Source organism: Panulirus ornatus, chromosome 50 (assembly GCF_036320965.1).
Source record: "Panulirus ornatus isolate Po-2019 chromosome 50, ASM3632096v1, whole genome shotgun sequence".
In the NCBI taxonomy this organism is placed as follows: Eukaryota; Metazoa; Arthropoda; class Malacostraca; order Decapoda; family Palinuridae; genus Panulirus; species Panulirus ornatus.
Window position 1 is genome coordinate 12,575,925 of NC_092273.1, and position 23,553 is coordinate 12,599,477.

General features: G+C 48.7%; 1 protein-coding gene across 5 annotated transcripts in view; it reads left to right on the forward strand.

Moving 5' to 3' along the window:
- Nucleotides 1-23,553, forward strand: part of fus (epithelial splicing regulatory protein fusilli) — a 308,026-nt gene that overhangs the window by 48,572 nt on the left and 235,901 nt on the right. For all 5 annotated transcript variants that reach the window (XR_011716420.1, XM_071691437.1, XM_071691438.1 and 2 more), the window contains exon 3: nt 20,675-20,891. Coding sequence is in view for 4 of the 5 variants with exons in the window: in XM_071691437.1 (XP_071547538.1) it covers nt 20,675-20,891 (217 nt within the window). In the remaining variant the exon portion in view is untranslated. The remainder of the gene's footprint in view (nt 1-20,674; nt 20,892-23,553) is intronic.

Here is a 23,553-nt window from a genome sequence, read left to right on the forward strand (position 1 = left end):
TATATATATATACACACACACATACATATGAGTGAGTGAAGGAGATGGAGTTGAGTGAGGGATGGAGGAAGATGAGGTTTAATGGTTAATGAGGAGGGAGGAATATAGAACTGATGGTTAGTGGGGAAGGAGAAAGATGGATCTGATGGTTAGTGAGGAGGGAGGAATATAGAACCGATGGTTAGTGAGGAGGGAGGAAGATGGGTCTGATGGTTAGTGAGGAGGGAGGAATATAGAACTGATGGTTAGTGAGGAGGGAGGAATATAGAACTGATGGTTAGTGAGGAGGGAGGAAGATGGGTCTGATTGTTAATGAGGAGGGAGGAAGATGGATCTGATGGTTAATGAGGAGGGAGGAAGATGGGTGAGTGAGGCTGGTAAAGGGGAATGATTAATGGAAAGATGAGGAAGACTTAATATAGTGCAAGCGAGGCGTCGTGCACCAATCCCTTCATTGATTATGGATTAATTTGATCAGTTCATAATCCCCGTGAATGCAGTTCATAATCCCCGTGAATGCAGTTCATAATCCCCGTGAATGCAGTTCATAATCCCCGTGAATGCAGTTCATAATCCCCGTGAATGCAGTTCATAATCCCCGTGAATGCAGTTCATAATCCCCGTGAATGCAGTTCATAATCCCCGTGAATGCAGTTCATAATCCCCGTGAATGCTGTTGAAGAAATGACGAAATGATTCTGATCAAACCATTACACGACTGAAAATTCAACCCCCGTTTAGTGTATGAAAATTGGGTTTATACGTAGCAGTAGGATTCAATGTTGAATTGAATTGTCGGGTCCTGTTATTGTCTGTGTGTGTGTGTGTGTGTCATTGTTACTAGTGTAGCCTTGGGTCGTTGTTGAACTGCTTGTTGTCACTGGTTTACGTAACTTGGACCGCTGCTGAACTGGTTGTTACTGGTCGGTTGTGTGTGTATTGCTGGGAGTCGTTGTTGAATCAGTTGTTACAGGTTGGTGTAGCCTCCTGGGCCTTTCGCTGAACTGGTTGTTATACTGGCTGGTGAGTGGTTGGAGTGGGTGGGTGGGTGTGGGTGTGATGTAGCGACTCACCAGTCTTGGGGTGAGGGTGTCGTGGGGCGCACACGCCCGTCTATAGGTGTGAGAGGGTTGGGGGTCGGCGACCAGTATATAGCATGGCACCTTCTATCCCAGGTGTTCCTCAAGGCTGGTATGGTTGATGGCTGGTCTGTGTGTTGTGTATGTGTGTGTGTGTGTGTGTGTGTGTGTGTGTTGTGTGTGTGTGGCACTGTATGTCGAGTGTACATGGTCGTAGGGTGTGACGGTGTTGGGGTGTGTGTTGTGAAACGTATATTGTATGTACGTATGTTAGCAGTGAGATTGTGGATGTTGGAGAGGGAATGTGGTGTATGGTGGTACGGATGACTGTGTGTTGTTATGTATATTCAGGTCATTGTGATTGGTGGAGCGCATGGGGAGGTGTGTAGTGATGTGGAAGGTTGTGATGGGGTGGTATATAGTGACGTGGAAGGTTGTGATGGGGTGGTATATAGTGAACGTGGAAGGTTGTGATGGGGTGGTGTATAGTGACGTGGAAGGTTGTGATGGGGTGGTGTATAGTGATGTGGAAGGTTGTGATGGGGTGGTGTATAGTGACGTGGAAGGTTGTGATGGGGTGGTGTATAGTGATGTGGAAGGTTGTGATGGGGTGGTGTATAGTGAACGTGGAAGGTTGTGATGGGGTGGTGTATAGTGATGTGGAAGGTTGTGATGGGGGTGGTGTATAGTGACGTGGAAGGTTGTGATGGAGTGGTGTATAGTGAACGTGGAAGGTTGTGATGGGGTGGTGTATAGTGATGTGGAAGGTTGTGATGGGTGGTGTATAGTGAACGTGGAAGGTTGTGATGGGGTGGTGTATAGTGATGTGGAAGGTTGTGATGGGGTGGTGTATAGTGATGTGGAAGGTTGTGATGGGGTGGTGTATAGTGATGTGGAAGGTTGTGATGGGGGTGGTGTGTAGTGATGTGGAAGGTTGTGATGGGGTGGTGTATAGTGATGTGGAGGGTTGTGATGGGGGTGGTTTATAGTGATGTGGAAGGTTGTGATGGGGTGGTGTATAGTGACGTGGAAGGTTGTGATGGGGTGGTGTATAGTGAACGTGGAAGGTTGTGATGGGGGTGGTGTATAGTGATGTGGAAGGTTGTGATGGGGGTGGTGTATAGTGAACGTGGAAGGTTGTGATGGGGTGGTGTATAGTGATGTGGAAGGTTGTGATGGGGTGGTGTATAGTGACGTGGAAGGTTGTAATGGGGTGGTGTATAGTGATGTGGAAGGTTGTGATGGGGTGGTGTAAGGTGATGTGGAAGGTTGTGATGGGGTGGTGTATAGTGACGTGGAAGGTTGTGATGGGGGTGGTGTGTAGTGATGTGGAAGGTTGTGATGGGGTGGTGTAAGGTGATGTGGAAGGTTGTGATGGGGTGGAAGGTGATTAACTATGTGTAATTGCCCATTTTGTTCTGTACGGTGGGAGAAAGGTGATTACGTACTCGTATTGTACATTGGGGGGAAGGTAATAATTACCCATTTGTGCTGTGTTGTGAGAGAGTTGTACATTCATGAAGCTATTTTGTTTTTCAAAGTTTTTGTAGTATCACAACTCTTTGATTTATATATATATTTTTTTTGGTGTACTGTCCACATCTAAATTTCCATCTCTTATCAAAATCCATTGATCCGCAGCTCTTATCTTTTAATCTCTCGCAAGTTTCTTGCTTAACTTCTTGTTATAGTCTCTGGTTGTCCTGTCCTTGCTTCTTTCGAGGAACTGCCCACTGTTGATGTTGTCAGACTGGTTTAGTAACTTCAAAGGTTGTGATCAAGTCATGCCATACTCTTCTCTCTTCCATGGCGGACAGAATTTTTGTAGGCCTCGGATCTTTCTTCTAACTCAGTTTTCTTAATTCTAGAACCATCTTTATTTTGTTTGTGTGTGTATATGTGTGTGTGTGTGTGTGTGTGTGTGTGTGTGTGTGTGTGTGTGTGTGTGTGTGTGTGTTTTAGCTTGTGTACAATTTTCATATGTATATGCATGCCTATGTGATGTCTACATGTATACGTACTTGTGTCTGCGTATACGCGCATGAGTATACACATACATGTATGTGTTATGTTGTGATGTGGGTTGTTGTGCACACATTTACGAATGTGTACAGATATGTATATATGTGAATGTATGTCCGTGTATGTACACATTGACGTGTGTGTGTGTGTGTGTGTGTGTGTGTGTGTGTGTGTGTGTGAGAGAGAGAGAGAGAGAGAGCAGTCGAGCCAAAAGTGTGTTGTGAACAGGTGTTCACGATGTAGAGTTGTGGAGAAGGTGTTATGATTTCTAAAGGTTTTGGAGTGGTGATGAAGATGATGTGTGTATGTGTGTTGTATGTTAGGTCAAAGGTTTCTACAAGTGTTCGGTAGGATAGGATTTTAGGATGCTGGTGTTGTAGGCGGGTGTTATTGGGGGTTTAGTCCTGTTGTAGGGGGTTGTGAATGGTAGTTATAGTAGGTGGGAAAAGTTGTAATGTGTGTGGTATGAGCGTAGTGTGCTCGGTATAGCTGTGGTTTGTGTGTGGTATGAATGTGGTAAAAAATTATGTCGGTAGTATGAATATGGTATGTGTGGGTGTTGTAAGGGTGAATGGTTGTGGATGATAGCTATAGTGAGTGGAAAGGATGGACGAGAATTTTTTTTAGTAGGAGGTTGTGAAGGGTTTAAAGTGGACGAAAATCTTTTTTAGGAGGTTGTGAAGGGTTTAAAGTTCTTTGGGTGGTGGTGGTGGTGGTTGTGAATGGATGACGCGTTTATCTTTGTATAAAGGTTGTTCAGAAGGCCATGTTTTTTTTTTTCTCAGTGCTTGTGGTTTTGAATGGCAGTTGTAGTAGTTGTAGGGCTCGTAGTAGTAGTAGTAGTTGTAGTAGATGGGGGTCGGGATACGACCTAGCTGTTTGTCTTGAGGTCTAATTGGGTAGTTGATGGCAGAGTGGAGAGGTGGTGGTGGGGTGTCGTGCATGTGATAGCGTTAGCTTGACGTGGGTGATGGGGCCGTCGCGTTGACGTGGTGGGCTGGAGGCTAATGCGTAACTCCCTCTGGTAACACACCTGTATTGATTGCTACTCAGCACAGGTGTTCGGTACCTGGGAGCACCACGTGTGTTAGTTCACCTGCCCACCACCTGTGCTCGCTTCACCCCACCCATCCCTCCCCCCCTTCCCTCCTCCTTCCTCCTCCCCCATAAACTCACCCCAGCTTCTCTCTCTCTCTCTCTCTCTCTCTCTCTCTCTCTCTCTCTCTCTCTCTCTCTCTCTCTCGTCTACCTACATCCCACTTTCTACCTCCGGTCGTATTGGCTACGGGAGACGACAAAGGGAGTCCTAAAATTCGTATTTTGGTTGAGTGCAGAGAAGCGCACGTTGGTGTGGCATTGTGTTTTGAGTGCGACGTGCGCTCGGCCAGTGTTGTTCTGTGTGCATTACCTCTTTGCCCTGTAGTATGAGTGTAATGTGCTCTCTACGACTGTGGTTTGTGAGTGTAAGATGAATGTGGTTTGTGTGAGTGTAGGATGAATGTGGTTGGTGTGAGTGTAGGATGAATGTGGTTTGTGTGAGTGTAGGATGAATGTGGTTGGTGTGAGTGGTTATGAATGTGGTGTGTGAGAAGTATGAATGTGGTTTGTGTGATTGGTATGATTGTGGTTTGTGTGAGTGATTATGAATGTGGTTTGTGAGTGTGTAGTAGGGTGAATGGTGTGTGAAGCATGGTTGTAGGTGTAGTGTGATATGGATGTAACATGTGATGGATGAGTGGACGATGGTGGTGGATGGTGGTGGTGGTAGTATCGTATGGATGTAGCCTATGGTGGATGAATATACAGAGGTGGTCATGGTGAGTGTATTGTGGGTGTATCACGTGGTGGACCGCGAGTGTAGCATATGGTGGATGGGTGGACCGCGAGTGTAGCATGTGGTGAATGGGTGGACCGCAAGTGTATCATGTGGTGGATGAGTGGACAGCGAGTGTAGCTTAGGTGTAGCAGCATGTGGTGGATGAGTGGTGGTGGCGGTGGTGGCGGTGAGTGCGGCCAGCTCGGGTGCCCAGGTTCGGTGCTCCCAGGGTGTGAGTGAGATGGTTGCAAGTTTACCTCTTCTCCCCCAACACTCATCATCGTGTACCAGTCGCCCCGTGTAGCTTCTGCCTCTTGTTATTATTCTTCTTCATCTTACCACCCTTCCTGACCTCCCCTTCTCCCGTTCTTCTGTATTTTCTCTTGTCTTTTATCATCGCTTCCTTGTGTTCGCCTCCATCGCCCTGCACCTCACCCCAGCCTCTGGTCGCAAAAATCCCAGCCCGACACCCTGATGATGACTAGGTTGGCCCACTTTTATATGAACATCATCATCCGCGCCTTCCCGTTGCCTCGCTCTTTATCACCTGATGTTGTCTCCTCCCTCTCTTCCTCCTCCTTCCTTATAGCCGCCTCCCTTCTCTTCCTCCTCCTCCTCCTCCTCCTCCTCCCTCCTTCTTCTTCCTTATAGCCTCGTCCCTTCTTCCTTCTCTCTCTCTCTCCCTCTCCTTTCTCCTCATGCCGCCTCCTCATCTCTCCCTCCCATCATTGATCATTGTCGCATTTCATGGCGTTTGTGCCTCTCTCACACACTCACCCTGCCCTCCGTCATGTGTACAGGTGCTGGAGGCTTGTTCCTCCTCCTGCCGCCGCCGCCGCTGCTGCTGGAGGGTCATTACCCTCTCCTCAAGCTTCCAGCAGCAGCAGCCCACGACCACCGCACCCTCTTAAGACGGAGGAGGGTTGGCTTGTGTCCACCACTACCGCTACCACTCAGGAGGGTCTTGTGTCGAGATCCCAGAGTGGATTCCTCTCATAGACGGACGGAGGGCCACACTGTCGAGTTGGTGGTGGTGGGGTGATATACCATTGTGGGGGGTAAAGAGGTAGGGTGTGTAGGTGCTTATATTCCCCTCCCCCCCTCTTAACTCCCCCATAGGCACAGCAGCAGCAGGTACAGCAGCAACAGCAGCTGGAGGCGAAGTTAAGGGGATGTTTACACTCACTACCTCGTGGACCTTTTTGTATATTGCCACTGAAAAAAAAAAGTTTCGTTTGTCACCGTCAGTTCGTCCGTGATGGTGGGCTTCTCAGGCCCGATGGTGAAAATGATGGATATATATATATTTTTTTTGAAGCGTCAGAGTCTCTCAGAGAGAGAGAGAGAGAGAGAGAGAGAGAGAGAGAGAGAGAGAGAGAGAGAGAGAGAGAGAGAGAGGCAAATCATCTTGGGAGAGCTGTAGATGGTTGTTTACAAGGAAGGTGTGAGGATGGAACGATGGTATAGACTCTCTGGCGTTGAGCATTGGAGGAGTGTGGTGACCTTCCCTCTCCAAAGGATCGAATTCCTCAGTGATTAAGATGAACTTATACGACTTCAAATAGAACAAGCATTTTAGAGGATTGGATGTATAATATATATATATATATATATATATATATATATATATATATATATATATATATATATATATATATATATATATATATATATGTGTGTGTGTGTGTGTGTGTGTGTGTGACTTTCTTAGAGCTTATTGCTCGTTTCCCGAAGTATCTTGGCAGCGCAATACTTTGATATTTTCTTATATTAGAATTTGATTTTGTTTCTCGTCAGTGTAGAAGTCCATGTTGCCACTGGGCATGGGTTGTGAGGATGTTGTGTGTGGAGTGAATATATATTGATTTTCGGATGTTGTGTTTTGTGTTGTACTTGTAGGGATGTTAGGAATGAGGAGGTGGTGAGGAGGAGGAGGAGGTGGTTGTGAGGAGGATGGAATTTGAAGTTTATAGTATTGTAATGTGTAAGTAACACGATGTATTATTATACCACCAAGGTATGTGTACTGTAACTTTGTACACAGGAGCAAAGACCCTGGTTAAGAGATCAGAAACTTCCATTGTACCTCGCGTCCCTGTAAGTAAGAACTGAATCATGGGTGTTGTGTACATCGGTGAGGGGTAGACCAGAGATGCGGTGCGCGGAACGCGTGTCGTATTTTCGTCACCAGTGTACAACAGAAGTAGGTAGGAGTCATAGGCACTACGCTTTATAGCAACACTTTCGACGGTCTCTTACTGAGATCAGGGGACACACACCCCCATACGTGAGGGGGGTAGGTTTATGTCCGAGTTAAGCTACACTGGACGTTTGAAAACGCAGTCTAGTTGGGGCGGGGGGAGAGAATATGGTCTCCGTTGTGTTAACATAAATGGTTGTGGTTAATGTTAACTCTAACACAGAGCAGATAGCTTACGATATTTTCTTTTGATGTCTTAAGTTCCCCTGTGTGTTGGAGGCTATTTTTTATGATCTCTCTCTCTCTCTCTCTCTCTCTCTCTCTCTCTCTCTCTCTCTCTCTCTCTCTCTCTCTCTCTCTCTCTCTCTCTCTCTCTCATTCATGACAAAGGCTCCATTCAAGGACAGATCTTTATTCCAGGCTAGACCTTGAATGGGAAATGAGAATGGGGGGGAGGAGTCACACACACACACACACACACACAGAGAGAGAGAGAGAGAGAGAGAGAGAGAGAGAGAGAGAGAGAGAGAGAGAGGTGAGGTAAATCCAGCAATCCGGCGACACGCAGGGTGTAAATACGGCTCCGAGGCCCGTCCATCCAGCCCGTGCGTCACTCCGGCAGTTTTGTGGTAATACTTCACCCCTCTTGTCGGCTCCTGTCTACGACCCACCCAATCGCTACCTGTCCCTTTACGTTTGTCACCATGACTTCTGTACATCTCTCATGGTTCAGGCAGTTCCTCCCCCCCTGACGTGGAGCGCTGTCTTTCGCCTCCTGTCTGTTCGTCTTGGAACGTTGCACTTGCATATATATTTCGTTGTTTAATGACCATTTTTTTTTTGTTAATTCTTTCCATCTTTCCACTTAACGGTGTTTCTCCAGGATCTGTCCTCCGCTGCCACTCTTGGTGTTGTTCATCGTCTCCTCCCGCCTGTGTACAGTCCTCCCGCCTGTGTACAGTCCTCCCGCCTGCGTACAGTCCTCCCGCCTGCGTACAGTCCTCCCGCTTGTGTACAGTCCTCCCGCCTGTGTACAGTCCTCCCGCCTGTGTACAGTCCTCCCGCTTGTGTACAGTCCTCCCGCCTGTGTACAGTCCTCCCGCCTGTGTACAGTCCTCCCGCCTGTGTACAGTCCTCCCGCCTGTGTACAGTCCTCCCGCTTGTGTACAGTCCTCCCGCCTGTGTACAGTCCTCCCGCCTGTGTACAGTCCTCCCGCCTGTGTACAGTCCTCCCGCCTGTGTACAGTACTGACTCATCATACAAGCCTCAGCGTCTGTATTATCCACACAGACCAGACGACACCACTTTACCTCCTCGTGTGAACTTTTGAAACATGTTTTTTTTTTTCTCTTTTTACTGTCCATATTCTCTACTGCTTCAGTAGCAAGTGTTCCCTCCGGCCAATAACACCTGCACCAGTCCTGCCATACCCGTCACATCACCCTCCACGACACGCCACTCTTTTCATAGTCCTTTTCCACATTTCTCTCCCACAATACGAGCCAGATGACACACACACACACACACACACACACACACACACACACACACACACACACACACACACAATACATTACCCTACCACAATACAGTTCATTTCACCCCAACCATCATTCACACTACACACATACACCACACTACAAAATCCCACCACAGTATAAGCCACTTCACCTTAGCACCACACATAGACACGACACCCCAGCCCGCCACCACAAACACACACGACACCAACACCCCACCACTACAGTACAAGCCACAGTACCATAGCACCACAAACACACACACGACACTCCCACACCCCACCACCACAGTACAAGCCACAGTGCCCTAGCACCACAAACACACACGACACCCACACCCCACCACCACAGTACAAGCCACAGTACCATAGCACCACAAACACACACACGACACCCCCACACCCCACCACCACAGTACAAGCCACAGTACCATAGCACCACAAACACACACACACGACACCCACACCCCACCACCACAGTACAAGCCACAGTACCATAGCACCACAAACACACACACACGACACCCACACCCCACCACCACACTAAACAGACTTACCACACAACAAACTGCAGTAGCCAGGCGCCACACCAGCCACACCACACTTAACATTGTACCACACCTCCTCAGCAACAGTGTACAAACACCACACTTTAGGAAAAAAAATATTGTAATATTCCTGTGGGACTAAATTCATCGAGTAAAAGAAAAAAAGAATATGATTCTCAATATCACATCTTAAACGCCCATTGTGAGTAGAAAAAAATGTATGAAATTAGGTACGGTAATTACCTTATTTAAAGAAAGACAAGTTGTTCTTTTTGTGGTATATTTATTGAATGAAAAGTCTTCCTTGACAGTCGTGGGGTTTTGGCTTCAAGAGAACGTAATGCAGTGCCACGAACATGGACTTTATCGAAGCTTTTGAATTCCAGTTTTGCATGGAAAAATGACGTTAATTCTTTCCAGTTCGGGAGGTAGGTCCCTTAGTCCCCTTCCCCTTCCCTCACTCACTCCGCCCCATCATCCCCTCCCCTCACAGCAGGTGAAGTGAACACTTGCCCTCTCTCTCTCTCTCTCTCTCTCTCTCTCTCTCTCTCTCTCTCTCTCTCTCTCTCTCTCTCTCTCTACCACCGTGACGCCTCGATCTTCACACCCGCTTGGCGCCACATCGTGATCACCGCCCTTGCCACCGCCAAGATCCTAACGTCACCCCACACACCCTCCTCACTCCTCACCGTCATACCACCACACCTTTCATACCTCCTCCTCCTCCTCCTCATCCTCCCATTCCACGCACGCGACAGTACCCGTCCACATTACCGTACCACCACAGCCTCCACACTAACCATAATGTCGCACCTCAGCTGTTCAGGGGGGGGGGGGAGGGAGACAACACACACACACACACACACACACACACACACACACACACACACACACACCCCACAGCACACACACACACACCCACAGCACACAGTAGGTGGAGATGCAATCATGTGCTTTTGCAGAAAGGGATCGGAACGCATAGAAACATTTCTTCCTGTGTCTTCAAATGATTCGATTCGCGACGAGACGTCTCTCTCTCTCTCTCTCGTTCATCATCTGGAGTCAGCTGGTGTGTGACTTGAACTGTACTGCCCACGAATGTTTATTCTTTACCTCTTTTTTTTTTTATATCTATTACGACTCGGTTGCTCTTTCGTAAGATTAAACCCCTTGAGCACAACGATACGACCCTTCATCACGACTGTGTATGATCCTCGAACGCGACACAGTACGACCCTCGAACACGACTGTGTATGGTCCTCGAACACGACACTGTACGACCCTTCAACACGACTGTGTATGATCCTCGAACACGACACTGTACGACCCTTCAACGCGACTGTGTATGATCCTCGAACACGACACAGTACGACCCTTCAACACGAAGGTATGATGACGATGATGACCCCTTGGGTATGATGCCCTCGGCCTTTTTTGATTAGACTTTAAAGTCAGGTCAGAGACGATCGAAGCGATGTCATACCTACCTACCCTCCATGCACAAGAAGTTGAAGGTGTTAGATGAACGCCCACAACTTCAGGAGGTTGGAGGGGCAGCACCAGCAGCGGTGGCTGAAACCCGGAACTTCAGAAGGTAGGAGGCAGCAGCAGCCTTGGCTGAAGGGACAGCGGTACGGGACAGCGGTACAGGACAGCTGTACGGGACAGCGGTACGAGCAACCGCTTCAGATGTCACCCGTGTGGTGGCGGGAGCTCGGAATTGGAGAACCGCAGTAGCAAAGGTAATTGCGTAACTTGCGAGAAAAGATCGTCGGGCGGGCTCGTGGGTGAGGGCGGCTGGTGGGCGTGATGACTGACGGCTTGGCTGAGAGCGGCTGGTGGGCGTGATGACTGACGTGCTTGGCTGAGGGCGGCTGGTGGGGCGTGATGACTGACGGCCTGGCTGAGGCGTGGCTTTTGAGGCGTGATGACTGACGGCTTGGTTGAGGGCGGCTGGTGGGCGTGATGACTGACGTGCCTGGCTGAGGGCGGCTGGTGGGCGTGATGACTGACGGCCTGGATGAGGGTGGCTGGTGGGCGTGATGACTGACGTGCCTGGCTGAAGGTGGATGGTGGGCGTGATGACTGACGGCTTTGCTGAGGGCGGCTGGTGGGCGTGATGACTGACGTGCCTGGCTGAGGGTGGCTGGTGGGCGTGATGACTGACGTGCCAGGCTGAGGGCAGCTGGTGGGCGTGATGAGTGACGTGCCTGGCTGAGGGTGGGTGGTGGGCGTGATGGCTGACGTACCTGGTTGAGGTTGGCTGGTGGGCGTGATGGCTGACGGCTTGGCTGAGGGTGGCTGATGGGCGTGATGAGTGACGTGCCTGGCTGAGGGTGGGTGGTGGGCGTGATGGCTGACGTACCTGGTTGAGGTTGGCTGGTGGGCGTGATGACTGACGTGCCAGGCTGAGGGCAGCTGGTGGGCGTGATGAGTGACGTGCCTGGCTGAGGGTGGGTGGTGGGTGTGATGGCTGACGTACCTGGTTGAGGTTGGCTGGTGGGCGTGATGACTGACGTGCCTGGCTGAGGGCGGCTGGTGGGCGTGATGGCTGACGGCTTGGCTGAGGGTGGTGGAGAGGGTTCACGTGAATGTCGTAGGCCATTGTGGTGGAGGAGGATCGTCATGTAAGACGTCGCTGATCGTGGTGGTGGTGGTGGTGGAGGGGAGATTGTGGTGGTTGTGGTTGTAGTGGGGGGACGGGTGTTGTGTGGGGGGACGGGTGTTGTGTGGTCGTAAGGAGGCGATGGGTAGGTGTGTGTGTGGGAGGGGGTGGAAGGGTAAGGGGGTGCAAACCATTAGGGAGGGTGATGGATGGATGGGGGTTGGGGCGAGGAGGGTGGAAACACCTGCCCTTACTCTCCCTCACTCCTACCTGCTGGCCAGGGAGCACTGCCATGGGGGCTCTTTGTGTGTGTGTGTGTGTGTGTGTGTGTGTGTGTGTGTGTTGTAGTGGGGTTCGCATTTGTCCTTCACCAGCAGTATATATATATATATATATATATATATATATATATATATATATATATATTTGTGTTATTATTTTAAGAAGATATTATAATAAAACGAGCGAAGTAGTATTACATCAACACGCGATCAAGACTGTACTTTTTGGTGTGTCATCTGTGTATTGTGTACTGAATTAGTGTGTCTCGTATACCGTTGTATTGTCTTACTCTTATGAGAAGTGTTGATATATATATATATATATATATATATATATATATATATATATATATATATATATATATATATATATATTTATATATATATATACACTATATCTATATCAGCTGCTCTACACGCTATGGACAAAGAGCGAGGTGATGAAATGAATATCAAGTTTAGACAGTGGTAAGTATATATATATATATATATATATATATATATATATATATATATATATATATATAAATATATATATATATATATTATTTACACTGGTTAACTAACATGAATTATTTGTTCTTGTTTGACGAGCAAAGTGAATCATTTACAGTGGTTTGACTCATAAAATGGTTTCCCCTAAGAGAGATGTTCTACGTATGTATGAGTTGGTGGGTTCATAATGCGTGATGGAGGATTTGATCACCCGCTAAGAAATCGAGAACAATAGACTTTCAGCGTAGGTGATCGTCGTATCCCCCTCGACGGGCAAGGCAGGTGCTGGGAGAGGGGGTTGAAGTGTTTATATATGTGGTGCTGCGAGAGGCCCTTGGTAATGTCCCGTACCCCTGGTAATGTCCCGTCCCCCCTGGTACTGTCCCGTACCCCTGGTAATGTCCCGTCCCCCCTGGTAATGTCCCGTATCCCTGGTACTGTCCCGTACCCCCAGGTAATGTCCCGTATCCCTGGTAATGTCCCGTATCCCTGGTAATGTCCCGTACCCCTGGTAATGTCCCGTATCCCTGGTACTGTCCCGTACCCCTGGTAATGTCCCGTATCCCTGGTAATGTCCCGTACCCCTGGTAATGTCCCGTCCCCCTGGTATTGTCCCGTACCCCTGGTAATGTCCCGTCCCCCTGGTAATGTCCCGTACCCCTGGTAATGTCCCGTACCCCTGGTAATGTCCCGTACCCCTGGTAATGTCCCGTATCCCTGGTAATGTCCCGTCCCCCTGGTAATGTCCCGTACCCCTGGGTACTGTCCCAGACGTCCTGTTGAAGCCCCCCTTCCCCCTTCCTCCGCCATGACTCATGCCTGCGTGTCAAACCTCTTGGCACGCGGGGGAGGCTGCCAGACACTGTGTGTAGCGGCGGTGCGGCTCCCAAACGACGCCCTGTGGTGTACAGTACGTGGGACGACTGGGGCGTTTTTGTGCTAACTCAGTCAGGTAACAAGAGGCCAGAGGTTACCTGTATACCACTCCACACACACACACACACACACACACACACAGGGGTCGAGAAGGTCGCCAAGCAGCGGGACAGACGTACCTAAACGCTTTGTATTTCACGCGTTGCATTCGAATGTCTGATATTTGAAGAGCCGAGTAGGAGGAGGGGAAAGAAAAAAAAGGTGTTTCGTTTCTATGACTCGATTGAGAAAAAAAGCTTCTATCGTCTGCCCCCCTGCCCCTCGTTGCCTCGGTGATCACGTCATGATGGATCGCTAACCCACGTCCTCAAACCCATTGTCAGTTTGGTGTAGTGAAACGCGAAGAACTTCCACGCGTAATGCTGTAGCCTCTTGCGTTTAACCACTTTGCATACTGATTGGCATTCGTGGAGACTAGAGATTCCCCCCCCCCCCCCCGTCCCTTTACACACACACACACACACACACTCACACACACACACACACACACACACACACACACACACACACACACACACACACACACACACTCACTCACGCAATGCTTCCATTGTACCCACATCCTAAACGATTTCTTTGGCATCCTCATTCGATGAACTATCTTTATCTTTAATCAGTTCTCTCTCTCTCTCTCTCTCTCTCTCTCTCTCTTGCTCGCGGTCTTCGACACCTTGTGCCGTCTTGAAATATAATAGTTCCTCCTTTTATCTCATTCATCTCTCCGTTATCCACCGCACGTGTGTGTGTGTGTGTGTGTGTGTGTGTGTGTGTGTGTGTGTGTGTTTTCTGCGTGACCTTACCATCCTAGAGGGAAAAGAAATGTATGAACCTTTACGCCTTTTCTCATGGTAGTTGAGCGGGTGTGAGTCCCATGGCGAGATTTTTATCACTGAATAAGAACTCAGTAAGAAAACTGTGAAGTACGTACAGATGTACCAGAGTGATACACTTCGTTCCCTTTAAGTGTGTGTGTGTGTGTGTGTGTGTGTGTGTGACTTAGCCTCGTCACACTCTCGGTGTTTTTTTTATATTTTATTGGTGTTTTGGTGAACGTTTCGTAAAACACGAAGCAGAAATGTCTTTTTAGTTTTATTGGAGCGTTTTCAATATAAAGTAACCGTGTTTCGTTAACTTGAGAAGAGTGAGGAAGGAGGAGCAAGAAAGGCGAGTCAGGGGCGATCTCCAACGGGGAGGAGAGACAAAGGAGAGGTCAGTCCAGGTCGGCCTGGTGGAGGAAAGGCAGGGCAGCAGCAGTACAGGTCATTCGGGGGTGGGTGTCACGAGAGGTCACCAAACGGAAAGTGAAGTGGGTCAGGTCTTGGAGTTAAGGGGGTGGGGTTTCGTGTGAGTGACCGAGAAGTGTAATCATCTGTGTTGGTGACGAAGGCATGTTGGACCAACACAGGCTACCAGCGTCCTCCTCCACTCTCACCATCACGACGACCACCACGAGGCTACCAGCGTCCTCCTCCACTCTCACCATCACCACCACACCACCTTTATCCATCTCCACCACCCATTTTCACTGCCACTACCACCACCTCCACCACCCATTTTCATTGCCACTACCACCACCACCACAATCACCCTCCACTACCACAAACACCATCAACTACAACTACTACCATCACCCTCCACTACCACTAACACTTATCATCATCTACATCGTATTTCCCCCACCCTCACTACCATTGGTCTGCCTCACCACTCACCATCATCTTCCTTTCTCGCCACCATCATTGTTTCCCCCCACCACCTTCTTTGATCCCCATCACCACCTCGCACCACCACCATCTTCCGTTCCTCTTTACCGTATATATACGTCATCCATTAAATGTGTTCTGGGGAAATACAACGGTAGATGCTTGTAGTCGATTGGTTGCAGAAGCAACAATGACCCCATGATGGCTTGGCGAAGTTGGTCCTCCCGCTGTGTGCTTGCTCTTCTCGCCTGCCTGTTTCCCACATGCTGTTCTCAATATGGAGGTTTGAAGCAGCGAGGTCACTGGTCACAAAGCAGCGAGGTCACTGGTCACTGAGAAGTAGCAGAGACATTTGATGATAAACGGAAGTAAAATCGTAACTCGTATACGAAGATGCGTCGGCATACACACACACACACACACACACACACACACACACACACACCTGGGACTGTCAACCATCAGTTGACAGTCACTGTCACTTTGCCTTTCCTGGTCTGTGCATTATTCCCCTCCGAGTGTGTGTGTGTGTGTGTGTGTGTGTGTGTGTGTGTGTCGGAGAGTAGGATCCTCCTCACACAGTCTAAGGGACGGGGTTAACCACCCCCTTAGAGTGCACCTGGAGGTCATCGCTCTCGAAACTGTTTAGTTATGGATGATGATCTACGAAAACAGGTGATGGGGAAATGTGTCTTGCATCGCCCACCATGGTATTAGTACCGCGTGACGAATGGAAGTTTGTGTTTTCAGAGTGTGTGTGTGTGTGTGTGTGTGTGTGTGTGTGTGTGTGGAGTGCGGATGTGTTTAGAAGCAAGTCACGCACTTTATACACCACCACCACTCCCACCGCCACCACCACAATGTTGATCTGTGGCCTAATGTGTCTGTTTATGAATGTGTGTGTTTATGTGTGTGTGTGTGTGTGTGTGTGTGTGTGTGTGTTTGCGTAACTGGGTATTTGTAGTTGACGGGGAAGGAGGAGATGGTGGGCGTGTCGACTCGCGTACTTGAAGTAGTAGCTCTCTCTCTCTCTCTCTCTCTCTCTCTCTCTCCTCGTATCGTTTGCCTGCCTGTTCGCCCGCTGATGGTCCAAATAGAGCGGTCTTTCTGTGGGGGTACAGACAGCGAGATGATGATGCCTCCTCCCTCGTGTTGGTCACCGTCTACGTACATGTCCTGAAGAACACATTGTCGATCTCTGTACGTTCCTCTGTGGGCTGGTCTGGATCACAGTGAGGTGCTGGGGATATATATATATATATATATATATATATATATATATATATATATATATATATATATATATATATGTGTGTGTGTGTGTGTGTGTGTGTGTGTGTGTGTGTGTGCCAGATGGGAACTCGCCTCACGTGTGTACAGCGAGCGAGGTTATCCTCGCAACGCGTGCTGACCCTCAAAATCTCAGAGGGAATCTTAGCACCGAAATGTTTCCCTCCCTCCCCCGCCACTCCCGACGCTTTGTTCCGTAGGAGGAGGCGTGGCCAGAGAGAGAGAGAGAGAGAGAGAGAGAGAGAGAGAGAGACGGGGAGGTGTGGGCGGTCGGTGGCTGTGTATTGGGTGGTGGTGTGGTAAGGGGCGTATTTGAGAGAGAGAGAGAGAGAGAGAGAGAGAGAGAGAGAGAGAGAGAGAGAGAGAGAGAGAGAGTACAGGAGTACCTGCGAGTACGTGCGATGAGATCTTTACCTGATGCAGGGCGAGCGCGTAGTGCTCGCCGCACATCCTACTCGATTGGCAGTGCTATTGTCATGTTGAATGGGTGTGAGAGAGAGAGAGAGAGAGAGAGAGAGAGAGAGAGAGAGAGAGAGAGAGAGAGAGAGAGAGAGAGAGAGAGAGAGACTGCGTATTGTGAGAGGCGGAAGGGAAAGACGCCGTATGAAAGGGCAGTGCGTGGGAGGGGAGAGGGTGGTTGCAGCGGAGGGGAAGAGGGAGGGAGGGAGGGAGGAAGGGAGGGAGGGAGGGCCTCCAAAAAGTTGCTGTGGGACGGGAGGTTAAAAGAGCCACATCCGGTTGGTGCTGCCTTCCTCAGGTAATGTCTGCTGCCTCCCTTCCTCAGTTGTGGTTGTTGTTGTTTTTGTTGTTGTGAGCCATCTTCCTCGATTGCTGTTGTTGTTGTTGTTGTGAGCCATTATCGTCCTCATCTATTGTTGTTGTGAGCCATCTCCGTCCTCAGTTGTGAGCCGTCATCGTCCTCAGTTGTTGTTGTTGTGAGCAATCATCGTCCTCAGTTGTTGTGAACCACCTCCGTCCTCAGTTGTTGTTGTTGTTGTGAGCCGTCATCGTCCTCAGTTGTAGTTGTTGTGAGCCATCTTCCGTCCTCAGCTATTGTTGTTGTGAGCCACCTCCGTCCTCAGTGGTTGTGAGCCATCTCCGTCCTCAGTGGTTGTGAGCCACCTCCGTCCTCAGTGGTTGTGAGCCACCTCCGTCCTCAGTGGTTGTGAGCCATCTCCGTCCTCAGTGGTTGTGAGCCACCTCCGTCCTCAGTGGTTGTGAGCCACCTCCGTCCTCAGTGGTTGTGAGCCATCTCCGTCCTCAGTGGTTGTGAACCACCTCCGTCCTCAGTGGTTGTGAGCCACCTCCGTCCTCAGTGGTTGTGAGCCATCTCCGTCCTCAGTGGTTGTGAGCCATCTCCGTCCTCAGTGGTTGTGAACCACCGTCCCTCAGCGTTGTGTGGGAGCGACGGTGCAATTTTCGAATTAGGACATGCCATGTGATTATGAACGCGAGAGTATGACGGGAAGAGAGAGGGGGGGTCGGGTCGCGAGGCGTATACCGGAGGCGTATACGCAACAACCACCTCGTCCTGGCTGGGATTGGAGCTAGTGGGGTGGGCCAGTGGGGGAAGGTGGGTTGTGAGAGAGAGAGAGGAGACTTGGAGAACCCGCTTTTTGTATCATTTATTTTTTTTAAGACTACCGTATATTGTGCGTAGAGAAAACGATGGGTGGCCTCACAATATGTTGGGGTAGGGGGAGTTTTCTGTCAACCACAGCAACGCCTGGTAACCACCTGCCCTGCAGACCCCTGCAACGTTTATTTACCACCTATCCTGCCAACCACGTCAACACTTGCTGGCTACCTGTCCCTTCCAACCACGGCAACCTGTGGGCTACCTGTACCTACCAACCACGGCAACCTGTGGGCTACTTGTTCCACCTAATCTAACCAACCACATCAACACCTGCCAACCACAGCTACAGCTGGTTACCACTTATCCTACCAACCACGTCAACACCTGCTGGTCAACCTGTCCTATACCACATACATCAACTCAGAGCTGACCACTAATCTAAAAACGAATTGAATAATGACACACATTAACATTTCACCATCACTTAAACCTTAGATTTCTCATCTCCCTTCTCCCCCCCAACTAGTGGCAGCTGTAAACACCTGTCTTTGATCAAAGATAATGTCTACCCTTCCCTAGGATGGCCCAGTAGCGTTAAGAACAGAGGACTGGGCCTTTGAGGGAATATCCTCACCTGGCCCCCTTCTCTGTTCCTTCTTTTGGAAAATTTAAAAAAAAAACGAGAGGGGAGGATTTCCAGCCCCCTGCTCCCTCCCCTTTTAGTCGCCTTCTACGACACGCAGGGAATACGTGGGAAGTATTCTTTCTCCCCTATCCCCAGAGATAGGGTATATATATATATATATATATATATATATATATATATATATATATATATATATATATATATATATATATATATATATATATGTATTGGTAGTGGAACGTTTTCACATCAGAATCGCCCGTCCCCTACAGAAATAAAGGCCAGAGGCAGGGAGTTCGGTCCCGTATGATGCATACCTTCCTTTGTTGAGCCTGAAGGTTGCCTAGCTTCCCCTGGCGGGCACGAGGCTGCGCTACAATCAGTAGCATGGAAAGGATGGCCATTTTCGGGGTGAGAAGGTCCTTTGGACAATGCGACTGTGATACTTTCTTGTTCATTTGATGATCCTGCAGCATCCCCGCCTACCCACATGAAGACGGGCTCTTCACTCGCGGCGTAACCACATGCAGGTGGAGTCCGGTAACGCCAATGGTTATCACATTCGAGATCACACACTCCCTCCTCCTCCTCCTCCTCCTACAGCTTGCCTGGACTTACACGTTGTGTTTCATTCGTGGGTTGTGTACCGTATGAGATTGTATGAAGCTGAGTTGCTTCTGGGGACAAGGAACCGTTGGCACTTCAGAGCTGGTGGATCCTTCGATCTCAGGGGCTGGCCACGTCCTCCGATCACGTCACTTCGTCTCTCGTACTCGAAGATACGTATATATTTATTTTTTTTTTTACGAACCCATTTTCGTGGTACGAACCTATTTTCGTGATGAGTAAAACCCCGATAAACCGTTAAGAGATTGATACCGTCTTTTCTCGTGCGTGATTTCGTGGGAACTTTTTCGTAAGACGGGGATATCGTCCAAACTGTGTACGAGGCTGGAAATATGGTCTGTGCTGATGTGGATCTGGACAGAGTGTGGATCCTGTAGAACGCATAGCTCGTGTGATCAAGTCGCTAGTTAGGTTGAATGTTATAATGATGTGTTGGAGGTCCACCTCAAAGCATGATTAGGTTGAATGTTATAATGATGTGTTGGAGGTCCACCTCGAAGCATGGTTAGGTTGAATGTTATAATGATGTGTTGGAGGTCCACCTCAAAGCATGGTTAGGTTGAATGTTATAATGATGTGTTGGAGGTCCACCTCAAAGCATGGTTAGGTTGAATGTTATAATGATGTGTTGGAGGTCCACCTCGAAGCGTGGTTAGGTTGAATGTTATAATGATGTGTTGGAGGTCCACCTCAAAGCATAGTTGTCAACATCAGCCATTATAACCCCCACAAAAAAAAAAAGAATTATTACATTTGATTTTTTACGATCCCGGGATTGATGCCAGGTGTATGACCTTATAAACAAGCTAACGATCGTTTCGTATAAGTACCTCCTACACTTTGACGTCATTCGTATTTGCTGTGTGCGCATGCCAGTCGTATTTCGTCACTCTGATATTACGTAGTACGAACAGATGCTTTTGTTTGGACTGTCCATTGGCTTATATATTTTTTTTGTTTCCATGTTATTGATGCCTTTTTTTTTTTTTTGCCAACATTATTTCTTGATGTAGAACTCTGTTGTTGTTTAATTGAGTGCCATCTGCATGTTGATGTCAAGTATGTTACGTAACACTTGAGATTGAAAGTCTTTTCGTCTGTGCCACCTGGTTGGTCGATAGCATCACTATTACGTAACAGGAGACTAATGTTACCTTTACTTATACCATTCTTAGTAGCCTGATTGTTACGTAAATACAGACTAACAGTGCTTTTCTCTTTGTGTGTGTGTGTGTGTGTGTGTGTGTGTGTGTGTGTGTGTGCATGACGCCACCATTGTTAGCTCACACAATATGTCTAATAGTACCTGTGTTTGTGTTATCCACAGTTCGATGCCATCCTCAGCAAGATCGCCGAGGGAGACACGGGTCGAGTGGCCCTGGTGGCGGACGGGCAGCTACACCTTCGTCAGGTGGTGCACCCGAAGTGCCTGGCCAGGAACCTGCTGCTCCCAGAGTACTACAACTCCTTCTACGACCTCCGGAAGGAGTTCAAGTCCTTCTACCACTCGGAGGAGATGACCTGCATCCCTGATATGATTAACTGTATCCTTTTTTTTCGGCCTCCTGGATCGGCTCAAGCACTGTATATGGGGGTGGTGATGATGCTCGTTGTGGCTTCGTGAGTGGGTGAGTTGGTGGAGTGTGTTGAGAGTGTGCACCTCTTGAGATGTGGTGTCCATCTGTGTACAAGGTATTCGTGGTTGGTTGTGGCGTGGCGCCGTCCCTCCTGTGTTTGTACAGGTAATCAGAAACTGTTGGTTTTCACTCTGGCGTTCTCATAGACTTTGAATGGTTTAGTTATTGAAAGATGACGGTCGTGAACTTGATTGTTGATAACATGTAAGAAAAGATCGTAAGTAGAATTAATATGAAACTCAGGATTTCCCCTTTTTTTTCTTTCCCCACCCTCGTCAAACCTACCTCATTATTTGCCCATTTTTCTTCCCTTTTTACCTTCCTCAGGTGTTAACCAGTGTCCAGTTACCTTTGCTTTTTTCCCTCTCTCTATATCTGCATTTCCCTCAAGGTGACCTTTCTCCCTCATTTAGTTTCGTTCAAGTTATTCATCTAGATTTTTTTATTCCTTCCACTTCTTCATGATTTCTTTTCAGTCTTTCACCTCCATCGTTTGCTCGTTACATAGTTCTTTACTGGCTGTGACTTCTCGTAAGGGGCGTCGTCGCTGCGCGCCTATATCTAGCCCGCCACACCGAACCCATTTTCTAGTCATTCCCTCGACGTGGGCCCCTCCATCCACCCCCTCTTTGGGCGTGACTAAGGCTCTTCTTCTTCTTCCTCTCCCTCTCTCCCACGGACGTAAGCCAAACAGCCTGCCTGCCTACCGGGTTGCTTGCCCTGCCTGCCCTTCGGTAGGAGTGTGGTGGTGTTGGGTGGTGGGTGGTTTGGGCGGGGAGGAGGTAGGGACGAACGGACTGGATAGTCCACCTGCTGTTCACACACACACACACACACACACACACACACTGGGCTCTGCATAACGCTACACTGCTACGTGACCAATTTGCCTCAGTTCGACCATCACGCACGCGCTCACACACACACACACACACACACACTAGCCCCACGTCGGAGAGATATGTTGCCTCTGAAAGGTATTAGTCTCCATGTTCCTCTAATCTCAATGGATTAGCATGTTCCTCGGCCTCGCTGGCTTGTTTCTCTTATATGGCTAACTTGTATCGCTGCCTCGCTGGTTTGGCTTTGTTCCTCTACCTCGTTAGATTGCTGTTCTATTTCGTTCACTTGTTTTTCATCCGGTCAATCCAAGGGAGTTTGAATTAAGTTGTTATCGGCCCTTAGAAAGCTTTTCATGCTGATCCTCAAAAGTTACTTCATTAAAAAGAACATCATCGTAGTAACATTCTCTCTCTCTCTCTCTCTCTCTCTCTCTCTCTCTCTCTCTCTCTCTCTCTCTCTCTCTCTCTCTCTCGTTTCACAGTGGCTTTCCCGCTGCTCGGTTCCTCCTCCTCGCCCCCCCATTCTGGCTCCCGACCAGCTAAGCTGCCTGATGAAGTTAGCGCCGTCTCGTTCCTGTATTTATTTGGCCGTCCGTCGTGCGGACCTAACGGGAGAAAGACCGATCAACAGCAGAAGGAGTGAGGAGGAGGAGACAGCACCCGCACATGCCACCTTGTAGCATATGGGGGGTAATCAGCACCACAGAGTCTCAAGTCTTGATTGCTGCTCTTTTTTTTGTTTTTTTTTTTCTTCTTGTGGTTCATAAAGTCTAGCTTGTCAGGTGTTGTGGGTCGTCCGGTGAGGGGAAAATATCTTAAAAGAGACGTAAGCTCCATTTCTCCATGAGAAAGAGCATTGCGAATCGTCGTTTTTTTGGGGAAGGACCTTTAGTCTGCAGGGATACACGGCGAAGAACCGTAGCTACGGAAGACTTCAAGAGCGTGGCGAGGGAGTTGGTTCCCTCCTCCCTGATGGTGGCGAGGTGAGTGTAGAGGACTCTCTGGGGTCGTCGTGTAGGGAGGGAGCACGAACACTTCCCCTTCCTCCCTCCCTCCCTCCCGCCTCACCCCCTCTCCCAAGATCCCCGGCACTAGGTTCACAGGATGATGAACCAGGCCGCCACACACAGGGGTCGTAGGAGGGAGGGAGCACGAACACTACTTCCCCTTCCTCCCACTCTCCAAAGATCCGGCAATAGGTGCACAGGATGATGAACCAGGCCCCCCCCCCCCCCCACACACACACACACACACACACACTCACACTCACTTTCTTCATCTGGAACGTCTTCCTTGAAAAAAATAAAAAAAAAAAGAAATTAGTACGTGGTTATAACCCTGTGGTTGTTTTGAAGACATCATATCGCTGTTTACTCCGAGCGGAGGTGGGGTGTGTGTGTGTGTGTGTGTGTGTGTGTGTGTGTGGATTGGTCTCCTTACTGAGTGTGAATGTATTGGTAGGTCTTCATATGGTCTGAATATTGGAAGGCCTTCATATTCAGAATATTAGGTTCTCCAGACTGAGTGTGAATATTTACATGTCTCGCTCAGTAAAAGATACAAGTTTGATCCAGCTACACCATCACTCAGAGAGAGAGGAAGGGTATTGGAATTAAAATGGAGGAAATTGAAAGATTCTTCAATAATAATTGTTTTACGAAATACTTTCCATTTATCTGTTCTCTTTCCGTTTCAAAATTCTCTCTTGTGTATTTCAATTAAGGCCC